General features: G+C 37.3%; 2 protein-coding genes across 2 annotated transcripts; both read left to right on the forward strand.

Moving 5' to 3' along the window:
- The first annotated feature begins 493 nt into the window (after positions 1-493).
- Positions 494-3369, forward strand: abhd5b (abhydrolase domain containing 5, lysophosphatidic acid acyltransferase b). Its single transcript, XM_016294832.1, has 6 exons — positions 494-534; positions 854-939; positions 1019-1418; positions 1559-1707; positions 2322-2410; positions 3250-3369. The coding sequence occupies exons 1-6, from the start codon at positions 494-496 to the stop codon at positions 3367-3369; spliced, it is 885 nt and encodes a 294-aa protein (XP_016150318.1).
- Positions 3370-4835: 1466 nt separating this feature from the next.
- On the forward strand, positions 4836-10209 carry LOC107602369 (uncharacterized). Its single transcript, XM_016294850.1, has 8 exons — positions 4836-4910; positions 5138-5207; positions 5382-5661; positions 5769-5905; positions 7113-7145; positions 8916-9195; positions 9379-9515; positions 9604-10209. The coding sequence occupies exons 1-8, from the start codon at positions 4857-4859 to the stop codon at positions 9606-9608; spliced, it is 996 nt and encodes a 331-aa protein (XP_016150336.1). The 5' UTR covers positions 4836-4856; the 3' UTR covers positions 9609-10209.
- The last annotated feature ends 3471 nt before the right edge of the window (positions 10210-13680 follow it).

Raw genomic sequence — 13680 nt, forward strand, 5'->3', positions numbered from 1 at the left:
AACCACATTTTCCCAAATCACATTATTCCTTCACATCTGCTGCAATCTCAACACTCAAAACAGCTTTGCCATCACTGGAATAAATTATATTTTAAAGTATATTAAAAGAGAAACCGTTATTTTAAATTGTAATAATATTTCAAAATATTATTGTTTTTATTGTATTTTTGATCAATTAAATGCAGCCTTGATTAGCATAAGGGATTCATTTGAAAAGCATAAATAAACTTACTAATCCCTAACTTTTGAATGGTAGTGTATATAATTTGCAGATTTCCAAAGGTACTGCATAACACTTTTATGGCTGCATAGAGATATGTGACCTCTATCAGTTATAAATAAAAATGAATATGTGCTCTAACCAAGAGTGGGTGAAAGGTGCTTGTTTGGTCCTTGGGGATCTTCTTTGACCACTTCCCTATTTGCACTGCCGGTGTTTCAGTCCACATTCTCACAAAAATGATATGTCAGTGATGACAATACATGAGGAACCATGAGAACAGATCATCAGAAATTTATACTTGCACAAAGGAGGTAAGCTGTGCATGTATGCATCTCTAAATGTGTGTGTTTATGAAATAAAGAGATACAAGACAAAAACGTTAGTTCATGCGAGTAGAACTTCTTTCTTTTATGCATTGATAAAATCTATTCTATATTTCTTATATATTTTCTTGCTTGTATATATATATATATTTGGGGGTGGGGCATACCCAAGGGGCATATCCTAGTTCTGAATATTAGACAGAAAATGTTCTGACACAAAAGCCTGCAGATTCATGATAAAGAAGACGAAAATAAATTAATAACAGAACAATTTGAGCATTTTGTATCTGTTCACTGTATATCACAGTTCGGGATGGATCTCCAGTTGGCTGCCATCCTGGTGTCCCACCTCGCTCTCCCATCTTATAAAAGCAGAAGACAGAATCCTGAAACGTAAGTGTACTGTAAGGGTAACTCCTATAAGGTTTCTAATCCCCATACAAACCATTCAACATCTCTATTGTATTTTCAGCCATCAAAGTGAAGTTTACTCAAGGATATGTACCCATATCTAATGGCAACTACATATGGACTCTTGGCTTTAATGAGAGAGAAAGCTCACCTGACCTCTCTGCTTCTGGGGTTCAACACCATCAGGTCCCACTGGTGCTACTACATGGTTTTGGGGGTGGAGTGGGTCTGTGGGTAAAAAACCTACCTGCCCTTGCACAGGAAGGACGGGCCTTCTTCGCACTGGTCATGCTGGGTTTTGGACGCAGCAGTCGACCAACCTTCGGCAGGGATGCAGAGGAGCAGTTTGTACAAGCCCTGGAGGACTGGAGAAAAGCAGAAGGGTTGGAACATATGATTCTTCTGGGCCATGATCTTGGAGGATATGTGTCTACCACCTATGCCCTGAAATATCCTCACAGGTCTCTGTGTGTGTGTGTGTGTGTGTGTTTGGGATTATAATAAAATATAACAAACATTTTAATAAATAACAATACTGAATTATTCAAGGATGCTTTTAATGTCTGCTATAATGATTTTTTTGTAAATAATTTTGTCACAGATTGAAGCACTTGGTGTTGGTGGAGCCATGGGGTTTTGCAGCAAGACCGAATGTCAAGGAGCGTTGGGTTCCCATCTGGATTCAAATATTTGGGGCAGCAATGAATCCATTTAACCCTCTTGGTCCGCTTAGGCTGGCAGGCCTGCTGGGTATGCAACAGTGTTATTATCATTAACTGAAACTAAAACTATTAAGAATAATTTTGAGTAAATAAAATAAAGCTTAAATAAAGTAAAATATAAACATTAAATGAAAAACTAAAACTTAAATAAATTTTGCTGTGGCAACTAACTGAAAAAAAAGTAAGCTGACATCCTAAAATTACTAAAACTAAAACTGACATTTAAAAAAGCTAAATAGAAGTATTAAAAAGCAAAACTAATAAAAATGAAAAAGCACATATCAAGATTACTAATTGTTTTAAAACTAAAATTAAATTAAAATAAAAAAATAAAAATAATATTTAAAAATATTAATAAATAATATAAATGATACTGAAATAACACTGGTCTGAAAATTAAACACATCTGTAGTCTGTACAAATATGAATTGTGCTTGTGTTTTGTTCCTTCAATAAGAAAAATGGAATGAATCACATCGCGAGATACAAATTCACATTGTGAGAAATAAGGATGCAGTTAGGAGAAGTTAACAACTATATATAAAGCGAGACGTAAGGTTATCACGAGAAATTTTATCCTGATTTGGAAATCTTCCATAGTATGGCGACTGATCTTTCTTTGCGAATTTATTTCTCTTTCAGGTCCTTTGTTGCTACAGCTTTTGCGAGCAGATTTTAAGCAGAAATTTGCTTCTGTATTTGCATGGAAACCTAGGTTGCTGCTGGAAGAGGTGTTAGTGAGGCCAGCAGGGGGTGCTCACCCTGTGGTCTGTGTGGGTCCTAACGCCCCAGTGTAGTGACGGGGACACTATACTGTCAACAAGCACCGTCCTTTGGATGAGAAGTTAAACCGAGGTCCTGACTCTCTGTGGTGTAAGGTCCACGCACCTGGCCCAAGGAAGGTATCCAGTGGCGGATGATGGTCTCTTGTGTGTTTGGTCTTTTCAGCGCGCACAGAGGAGATGAAAATGCACTGATGCATATGTGAGAGAGGCGTTTCCTGCACCACCCCTCTGTGGGGTGTCTTGAAGATGCCAGTGTATTGTTTGTTTCTCAGGAGATCAAAGTATTTTAGTTTCTTTTATCCTTACAGTGGTCATTAAAAAATCCCAGGATGTCTTTCGAAAAGAGTAGAGGTGTGACCTCGGCATCCTGGCCAAATTTGCCCATTGGCCTCTGATCATCATGGCCTCCCAACAATCCCCATATCTGCTAATTGGTTTCATCACTCTGTCTCCTCTCCATCAATAAGTTGGTGTGTGGTGGGCGTTCTGGCGCACTATGGCTGCCGTCGCATCATCCAGGTAGATGCTGCACACTGGTGGTGGATGAGGAGATACCCCCTGACAATGTAAAGCGCTTTGAGTGCCTAGAAAAGCGCTATATAAATGTAATGAATTATTATTATTATTATTATTATTATTTATCTACGGATCATGTTCCAGAATCGATGGCCAATCAGGTGACCCAACTCACACACAGAAATCATAGTAAGTTTTATTTCAGTGATCACATTGTTTTCCCCTTTAAAACTCCACACAATCACCTTTTTCTTTCTAATTCCTTCAAGGTCATTCAGGGTGCAGGTCACTACATATTCGCAGACCAATCAGAGGACTTCAACCAGACTGTGCTCAAGATATGCAATAACTTCAGGCACATAATCAATGGGGAGGAATATAATCAATGAATAAGAGAGAGAGAGAAAAATAATTAATGAATGAGAGAGAGAGAGAGAGAGAGAGAGAGAGAGAGAGAAACTGAACAAAAAATTGCATGGTGGAGAGAGAATATGAGCCCAAGTCCTGTGTAAATGACAGGAGGATGAAGGTGTGAAATGAGAGACAGAGGAAGAGGAGGTGGAAAATATAATGGAAAGAAAGATGAAAACTTGCTCGATCATTTATAGCTTTCTGCAAGCGTGCTTTACAAAATAAATACATACGTAAATAAATATATAGGCCACTCATGATGAATTTAATGCATCTGTTATATGACAAGGACAAAGTGATTTATTTTATTTAGGAACATCTTCAGTACTTCTGAATAATTCAGTATATTACGCAAGCAAATGTAAGAATGTAAAAATTGTACAAATAAACGGCTTTGCTTTTGTATGCTGGCCCCTGGTTGACTTCCAATCTAGAGCAAGATCACATAAAATAAATCACATTACTTATTCAAATTCAAACTCAATCCCTCAGTCTCCTTTTACACTGCGATTCAGTCTTCATTTGCTTTATAGACATCCTAAATCTTGATGTTTTTACCCAGTGCACATATAAGATCCTGCTCACCTAAAACGGACAGTGTTGTAGTTGACTCCTCTGCCAAAGAAATCACAACATTCAAATTTACATGCAAAAACTTTATGACACAAAAACTGAAGGAGCCATCTTGGAAGGATATTTGAGTAAATGCAAACTGGTTGGATTTGAGGATGTTGTTGTGTATTACATACATACATACTGTATATTAGTTTTACTTGACAGTGTTATGGCGAACTGAATTCAATATTTTCCTGCAGCTCCGGGGGAAAGCTTCAGCACCCATTATGCGATATAATGAAATGTATAATATGTATATGTATATATGTATAAAGAAAATGATTGTTTTGCTGTTACTGCATTTGCTGTCAATTTGAGTTATGTTTTATGTAGTGTAAATTTAGAGTGCACGTAGAGCAAATATATGTCAACATCATTGGCTGTGTCCATTAAGAAATAATGTTCCAACAAATATTTTTCTTTAATACATGGGACATACAAGCTTAATAACTACATACCAGCATTTAATCCCAAACCCCTGTACCCTGTTACTTGCAACCAGATTACCCAGCTTTTTAAATTTAATTGTAATGTTTGTTTAATTTATGGTTTTCCTTCAATCTTGCAGCTATATTCATCAAACAGACTACAAACATAGGCGGGTTATTTGAAAGATTGTTTATCTGATATCTGATACTGCTTATGCAGATAAGAAAAAAAGTTACTTCACTTATTTCCTTTAAAGTTCTTTGCTAAATTAAAAAAGGGAATTTAACATCAGAAGTGGGTGTCATTTACTTATCTATTTAGAACAGACATGAGTAATTTGAAATAGTTTATCTGATTTTGCAACACATCCTCCACAAACACTTATGCATAGAAGGGCAAAGAGCAAACTACATAAAGAGCAATGCACTCATCCATGTTGATCTGGTTCAAACACATTTACACTGAGGACAGACAGGTAAGGATCATGATAGCTCTTTTCCCACCACCATCGGTGGAACACACAAGTGAATATGTAACACTTCAAATCTGGAAATCAATCACTTGCAGGTTAAGCTGTTGTATTTTGCCTAGTGTCACAGCAAAAAGACACTGCACTGACTTTATGACATGTGATGACTTAAAAAAAATAGATAAGACAGAAAACAAGCATAGACTCAGTCAATGTGTTGTATTATATCTTAGGTGAGGATGGGTGACCTTGTGATTTTGTTGCTCACACTTTTTCCTGGGCTGTGCATTGCTGATTTGACAGGTAAGTTTAGAATAATAGAAGTAAAAATGCCTGAATTCAAGAATCAGAGAAGTTAAATTAATTCATTTAAAATTATAGACTGAAATATAATTAGTGGTTATTGAAAACTTCTATGTATGTATCTATCTATCTCTCTATCTCTCTCTATCTCATATATATATTTATGTTGAACAGAGAATATCGCTGTTGGAGCTGAAGCTGTCCAGTCTTCCACATACAATCATTTAGGAGCTGCTCAAAATGCTGTTGATGGCAATAGTGAGTCAAATTACATGCTCGGGTCCTGCACTCACACTGCAGGGGACGATCCCTGGTGGAGAGTTGACTTGAGGAAAGTGCACACGGTAACCAGTGTTAGTATCACTAATCGAGGAGACTGTTGTGAAGAGAGGATAGTTGGTGCTCAGATCCGTATCGGCAACAGCCTGGAAAATAATGGCAACAGCAATGATCTGTAAGTGTTGTATCACTCTCTAATACTTACACAAATATTTCATTTGCTACATGCCTTTTTGATTGCTATGTTGCTCTCTATTTCTCTTTCTCTGTGTGTATTAACAGGGCTGCAACTGTTGGGTTCATCCAATCTGGAGGCACAAAAACCTTTGATTTTAAGCCTGTTAAGGGGAGATTTGTCAACATTTTTCTGCCTGGGCACGGGAAATACCTCACTTTGTGTGAAGTAAAGGTATTTTCAGGTAAGGGAAAGACTCTGAGATAAAATGTGTTCATGTTTTGTTTTATGTTTGTGTTTTATGCAGGGTCGGATTTATGCACTGCGATAACCTCCCCGTGCTGAGATGCGTCGTAACATGTGTCATGTGTCGACGACAGCCAGAGATAAAAGCATCAAAAATTGGCAATATTAAGACGATTTAGCATTTCCAATTAATGTAGACATTCTTTATTATTATTAGGCCTATTATTATTAGGTTACTTTTATTATTAAATTACATGAAATTATTGCCCCGCATGTCCTTATTGAAAATTTTTTTAATTTTTTTTAACAGGTCTTTTCATTTATATAAATGAATTATAGGCCTATTATTACAATTATTAACATTGCAGTCATCAATGAAAATCAAGAGCAGCTTTATTTCGAGCACCGATTTCACCGACAAAAACAACCTGTTTAACCGAAATACGTTTCTTCTCATGTTTTTCACTAAAGGGGCCACAAGAGAAATATTAAGGGAATAATTTAAGACAGTTATATACCGTTATCAGCATATGCTGGAGTAGTTTCGTCTCTCGTTGTCTCAGAGAATATGCGCCGTTAATGCAGCGTTAGAAAACTCCGTCAGTTTTTTAACTTTCTCTTTCTCTATAGTGAAGAGATCACGAGAAAATTAAGTCGTTATAACGAGAAAACAACTCTCGTTATGTCGATATAACGAGAAAATAAGTCGTTATAACGAGAAAACAAGAAGGGAAAAAAAATTAATGCATGGCCGGCTTGGCCGCTTAGAACTTCCGTACCGGCATAACTCTTGTGCACAGTTTGCGCGTTGCTTGCGTGTGTTGCTTGATTTAATTCACAAATATCTCAATTACAATTTAGTAGAAATCAATTGTATTCAGATGTGTTTTAGGCACTAAAACAGTCCAATACTTTATAGTCAATCACATTTTTATATTGAAATAATAACGATTTCTGTGCCACCCCAGACTGGTTGCTGGCCCCTCCCTGGCCACCCCTATAAAACATCCTGGCTCCACCACTGCCCATAGTATAACAAAAAATAGTACATATATCTCTTAATTGTGTATGGGCCCCCCGGGACAAGCGAGCATAGGCACGTGCCTAGAATGCCTATGCGTAAATCCGGCCCTGGTTTTATGTTTATGTACAAAAAAAATGTTTATGTGCTTATTAATTTGTGCATAACTATTTTTTTTAAACAGTAAAGGAGACATCAGAGTGCTCTTGTGATTCAAGTGAGTGTTCTTCATTGCTTGAAATGTGCTGTCAGTAGCACATCAATATTGTTTGAAGCTGTTGATAGAATTTAAACATTTGGAAACCTATAATCCATCATTTCGATTACAAACCCGATTCCAAAAAAGTTGGGACACTGTACAAATTGTGAATAAAAACCGAAAGCAATGATGTGGAAGTTTCAAATTTCAATATTTTATTCAGAATACAACATGGATGACATATCAAATGGTTTAAACTGAGAAAATGTATCATTTTAAGGGAAAAATAAGTTGATTTTAAATTTCATGGCATCAACACATCTCAAAAAAGTTGGGACAAGGCCATGTTTACCACTGTGTGGCATCCCCTCTTTTTATAACAGTCTGCAAACATCTGGGGACTGAGGAGACAAGTTGCTCAAGTTTAGGAATAGGAATGTTGTCCCATTCTTGTCTAATACAGGCTTCTAGTTGCTCAACTGTCTTAGGGCTTCTTTGTCGCATCTTCCTCTTTATGATGCGCCAAATGTTTTCTATGGGTGAAAGATATGGACTGCAGGCTGGCCATTTCAGTACCCGGATCCTTCTACGCAGCCATGATGTTGTAATTGATGCAGTATGTGGTCTGGCATTGTCATGTTGGAAAATGCAAGGTCTTCCCTGAAAGAGACGACATCTGGATGGGAGCATATGTTGTTCTAGAACTTGGATATACCTTGCAGCATGGATGGTGCCTTTCCAGAGGTGTAAGCTGCCCATGCCACACGCACTCATGCAACCCCATACCATCAGAGATGCAGGCTTATGAACTGAGCGCTGATAACAACTTGGGTTGTCCTTGTCCTCTTTAGTCCGGATGACATGGCGTCCCAGTTTTCCCAAAAAAAATTCAAATTTTGATTCGTCTGACTACAGAACAGTTTTCCTCTTTGCCACAGTCCATTTTAAAGGAGCCTTGGCCCAGAGAAAACACCTGCGCTTCTGGATCATATTTAGATATGGCTTCTTTTTTGACCGATAGAGTTTTAGCCGGCAACGGCGAATGGCACGGTGGATTGTGTTCACCGACAATGTTTTCTGGAAGTATTCCTGAGCCCATGTTGTGATTTCCATTACAGTAGCATTCCTGTATGTGATGCAGTGCCGTCTAAGGGCCCGAAGATCACGGGCATCCAGTATGATTTTCCGGCCTTGACCCTTACGCACAGAGATTGTTCCAGAGTCTCTGAATCTTTGGATGATATTATGCACTGTAGATGATAACTTCAAACTCTTTGCAATTTTTCTCTGAGAAACTCCTTTCTGATATTGCGCCACTATTTTTCGCCGCAGCATTGGGGGAATTGGTGATCCTCTGCCCATCTTGACTTCTGAGAGACACTGCCACTCTGAGAGGCTCTTTTTATACCCAATTATGTTGCCAATTGACCTAATAAGTTGCAAATTGGTCTTCCAGCTGTTCCTTATATGTACATTTAATTTTTCCGGCCTCTTATTGCTACCTGTCCCAACTTTTTTGGAATGTGTAGCTCTCATGAAATCCAAAATGAGCCAATATTTGGCATGACATTTCAAAATGTCTCACTTTCAACATTTGTTATGTTATCTATATTCTATTGTGAATAAAATATAAGTTTATGAGATTTGTAAATTATTCCATTCCTTTTTTACTCACAATTTGTACAGTGTCCCAACTTTTTTGGAATTGGGTTTGTACATGACTTAGCATAATGTCCTATCATGGGATTATATTTTAGCACGATATGTACTTTATTTTATGTTGAACAGAGAATCTCGCTGTTGGAGCTGAAGCTGTCCAGTCTTCCACATACAATCATTTAGGAGCTGCTCAAAATGCTGTTGATGGCAATAGTGAGTCAAATTACATGCTCGGGTCCTGCACTCACACTGCAGGGGACGATCCCTGGTGGAGAGTTGACTTGAGGAAAGTGCACACGGTAACCAGTGTTAGTATCACTAATCGAGGAGACTGTTGTGAAGAGAGGATAGTTGGTGCTCAGATCCGTATCGGCAACAGCCTGGAAAATAATGGCAACAGCAATGATCTGTAAGTGTTGTCTTGCACTCTCACGCTCTACTTACACAAATGTTTAGAAAATTAAGAATATAAGAATAAATAAGATCAAATTATTTTGAATAAATTCTTTGTATACAAACTTGACTTTGTCAGAAAAGTATTTAATTTGCTTCATGCATTTTTGATTGCTATGTCGCTCTCTGTGTGTATCAGGGTTACAACTATTGGGTTCATCCCATCTGGAGGCACAAACACATTTGATTTTAAGCCTGTTAAGGGGAGATATGTCAACATTTTTCTACCTGGGACCAATAAATACCTCACTCTGTGTGAAGTCGAGGTGTTTGCAGGTGAGAGATAAAAAGAGAGAGAAAGTGGTTTGTTTGTGCATGTGTACTGAATGTGTCAATATTAATGATGTTCTGATATCATTGGCAGATTAAGTGCAACAAGATGAAGTTACACCTCAGTCCACTCATCCCTGAAGCAAAAAAAAAAATGGGACAAGCATTTCTAAGATGCACTAATATCGCTCTTATTTCATTCTTCTACTTTTTAAAAGCATATTTTATCCTTAAGAGCTGTTTCAATGCAACTTATAGTAAAGGTTTTTAAAATGCCTTGAGAAAATGTGCTGTATGCGAAAAATGTTACACTATGTTGAGTCACTAAAAATGTTTTTACATGCGGTCTTTTGGATAAACTGCCTAGACTAGTCTTAAAAATGTTGTCATCTAATTTGTTTTCTTAAAGACTGGACTGGTTTACTTTTTAAAGTAAATTACAAAACGGTAGATTGGCCCAATTTGAATCATAAAAGTAAAACTAATTAGCTCTTGGCTAACTGCTAGTTGGTCAAACTAGTTCTTAAGACACAGTCTTAACGGCTATGTTTATGCAACTGACCAATGGCTTTAAGGAACTGGTGATTTAGAATAACTGTTATCCATTATACTTTTGTTAGGCTACTTGTTGCAGATTAATACCCTAAACACATCTAATCTTTATTTATCTTTGCTTTCTACATGAATAATAAAGAATGGCTAAAGCACTGTATGTTGTTTTTCATGTTGATGAGTCAAAATGGCCCATTTGGAAGTTCACAATGAAGACGAGGTATGATTTGTATGACATGTAGCCTACTCATGTAGCCGATTTGTAACTAACTATAATTTTGATAATCAATTAGCTGGCCGATTATTTTTTTTGATTAATCTGATAAAAAGCCCATTTTTTCATTTACAAAACACTATTCCACATTCCGCCCAATGCTGTGCTTCAAAGAAACATGCCAACTGAATGCTATGAAAACATACTGTATGGTGAATATATCTCTATGCTATAGATTATGTGTAAAAGAGTTACAAAGCACAGTTTAAACAGACAAATGGACAAAGGACAGTTTAATTCCCTATATTAGGCTAAACATGGAAATAATAATGATGAAGATGGTAAAGAAAAACACAAACTCAGTGTTAACAGATTAGAGGCATGTTCTACAGGAACACACATTCACTCTGAACGCAGTAACCTGTTACTGTCATTTCTTTATTCTGTAAATGTAAGAAACGTATTACATTTATATTCAATCGCATTACATTTATATTATCCCTTTACAGTTACTATCATAAAATACTTGAATTACATGTTGACTTTTAAACCTAAATGTAACGTCCAATAACAGATATATCAGCTAAATTAATTTTATTTGCGCTGAATATAATTTTTCTCCCCCTTTACTGCGTTCTGTCTGTTTGACGCGCATGCGCGAGCCGGCGCTGTTCAGTGAAGTCTGAAGTTTACGCAGACTGTCAGGAGGAGCCTTCATGCGAAATAGAAACATTCACGTGAATATGTAACATTTACAGAAAAGGATATTACGTAAAATGCAGTTTATGCGCTGAGGAAACATATCTCACACTGTCACATTAAACAGCACATGCATATGTCAAAGCGCTTGACAGGGCACGCGTGTTAAACATTAGGCTAATGCATTCGTTTGAATCTTAAAATAAAGTATTCTCATGTTTCGGGCAGCTTGATCACGCATCTTTCCCGCAGCAGCTCACTCTGTTTCATCCGCTATTTTTAGATGCATTTCGTCCATAGAACTGCATTATTCACTGCTGTAATTTGACGTGACTGGTGGAAGTTTTCCGTGCGCGGTGGCCAGACGCGACTAATCGATAATGACATTCGTTGTCGATTATTTTCATTCTAGATTATTATCGATTAGTTGTTGCAGCCCTAGTTGACAGAAATAAAAAAAAAGATGGTGGCAATAACATTAGGCTACATGCTCAGGTCCGTCACTCACCTCCGTGAAGTTGGCACCCCATAAAAATAAATAATCACCAAAACTATGCCATTCGTTTGTGCTGGTTTGGTGTTTGAGATATTAAACATAATTGTTTTGACCGTGTGACTGGAATCGCTCCAAATCAGCGCAGTTCGTTTGTGCTCTATTTGTGCTCGTTTGTGCCGTTAAAACAAACACGAAGTTGGCACCCCATAAAAATAAATAATCACCAAAACTATGCCATTCGTTGGCTGGTTTGGTGTTTGAGATATTAAACATAATTGTTTTGACCGTGTGACTGGAATCGCTCCAAATCAGCGCAGTTCGTTTGTGCTCTATTTGTGCTCGTTTGTGCCGTTAAAACAAACACTGTCTCTATTTTCCTTCCTTAGATATAACCAAAATATTTTCGGGAGCTGTGACGTCACTCTCCACCCCAGTTCGTCTAAATCGCACAAAACTGGTGTCATTCGTTTGTGCCGGTTTGTGTTGTTGAAATGAACGTCAAATATACTTCCCCTTCATAGAAATAACAAAAACAATTTTGGGCAGTGACGTCACTCTCCACCCCATGCCGTTCAAATATCTCCAAACCGGTGGCGTTCGTTTGTGCTGGTTTGTGCCGTTAAAAGAAACCCTGTAACTATGACCGCTTCTTTTATATAATAAAAACAAACTTTTTATGAACAGTGACGTCACCCAGCAAGCCGTCATTTCGACGTCTCGGTTATAGTCCGGCTATGTGTAACCCACTTCTAGCCCAAATAACCTTGAATTTGGTTTCATGTCGTTTTTTGGCAAAATAACTTGTGAGATGTATGATATTCCATCATGTAAGTAAAGTCAACAGCGTTTACCAGGGTTTGGTTTCATTTCTTTGACATGTTCAATACGTAGCCTGAGCGTAGCCACGATTTAGCTCGTAGTCAGAGCGGCTATCTGTAGCCCACTTATAGTCAAACCTGATTCACTGTAGTTTTTGGCCAGTCAGCGCATGAAATCACTGATATCCCATCATGTTCGCAGTGTCAATAATATCTACAAAGATATACGTGTCACTTCATGACATGGTCTATATGTAGCCACGATTTAGCTCTAAATTGGACGGGTAGTCTGCTTTTAACCCACCTGGCGAAATCTGTGGTCTAATTTTAACGGCTTGGCTATAGCCCAATACCAGTAACCAGACCAGCGATGAGCATAGCCTAAATAGCCTTAAAATTGTTTACATGTAATTTTCGCCCACGCAGCTTCTTATCAAATGCAAGTAAACTTTTGAATAGTTTAAATTATCACATTTAAATGTTTCAAAAGTTTACTTGCATTTGATAATATGATGTCATGCATCCCACAAGCTGTTAAATGTTACATTCATACGCATTATATGATATTATTGATATTCGGTTGTCTTTCATGTTATAAATAAAAATGCAATTACAATTCCCAACCGCTAGACAATTGGCAATTGTAGCCCTACTGAGACATGACTACTTGCAAAGCGAGACATGAGAGTTAGAGATCAGTGTTGTGTTTTGAATTTTGTTTTTACACGAGAGAGCACTAAGTTTACCTGTCGGAAAGCAGAGGGCAAACAATAAAGGACATTCCTACTTGGTCTTGTAAGTATCTGTGTTTTCGTTTTGGCATGTGTTCATTATTTATCTATATTATTTGTTATCATGTTTAGGAACCCTGACATTTTAGTGAAGGGAGCAGATCGTAGTTGATAGTGACCCGTGACTAGGCCCACGGTTCAGCACGCATGTGTTCAGAGGATTAATTGCAAAATTTAATAGAGTAAAAGTTTTATCATTTGTAAGTTACGTGTTTACAAACTCAATTGATTTTTAAAACAGCGCAAGAAGAGCAAAGAGCAAACAACAGAACAAACACAGCTTTGACAAAGATTAATCCATATTAATTTATACAGTGAATACACTCAGAAGTATTGGAGAAACTGAGGAGGAGTTTCAACATCTGGAAAAGATCCGGGCAGTAATGGTAAAAAAAAAAAAAACACTCCAAAACAACATTTCCTCACATGTTGTGCATCACTCTCATCTTTGACAAAGTCCATAATTTATTTTAATTATTATATTGAATTTATTACTGAACAATGGCTTGTTAGATACAGAGAGAGCATGAGCTAATTGAATAGAATATCTTTGTCATTGTACAAGTAACATTAAAATAAGATTTATTTTGAAACTTCCAAA

The sequence above is a fragment of the Sinocyclocheilus grahami genome, unplaced genomic scaffold (genome assembly GCF_001515645.1).
Source record: "Sinocyclocheilus grahami isolate Dianchi unplaced genomic scaffold, SAMN03320097.WGS_v1.1 scaffold325.1, whole genome shotgun sequence".
Classification (NCBI taxonomy): domain Eukaryota; kingdom Metazoa; phylum Chordata; class Actinopteri; order Cypriniformes; family Cyprinidae; genus Sinocyclocheilus; species Sinocyclocheilus grahami.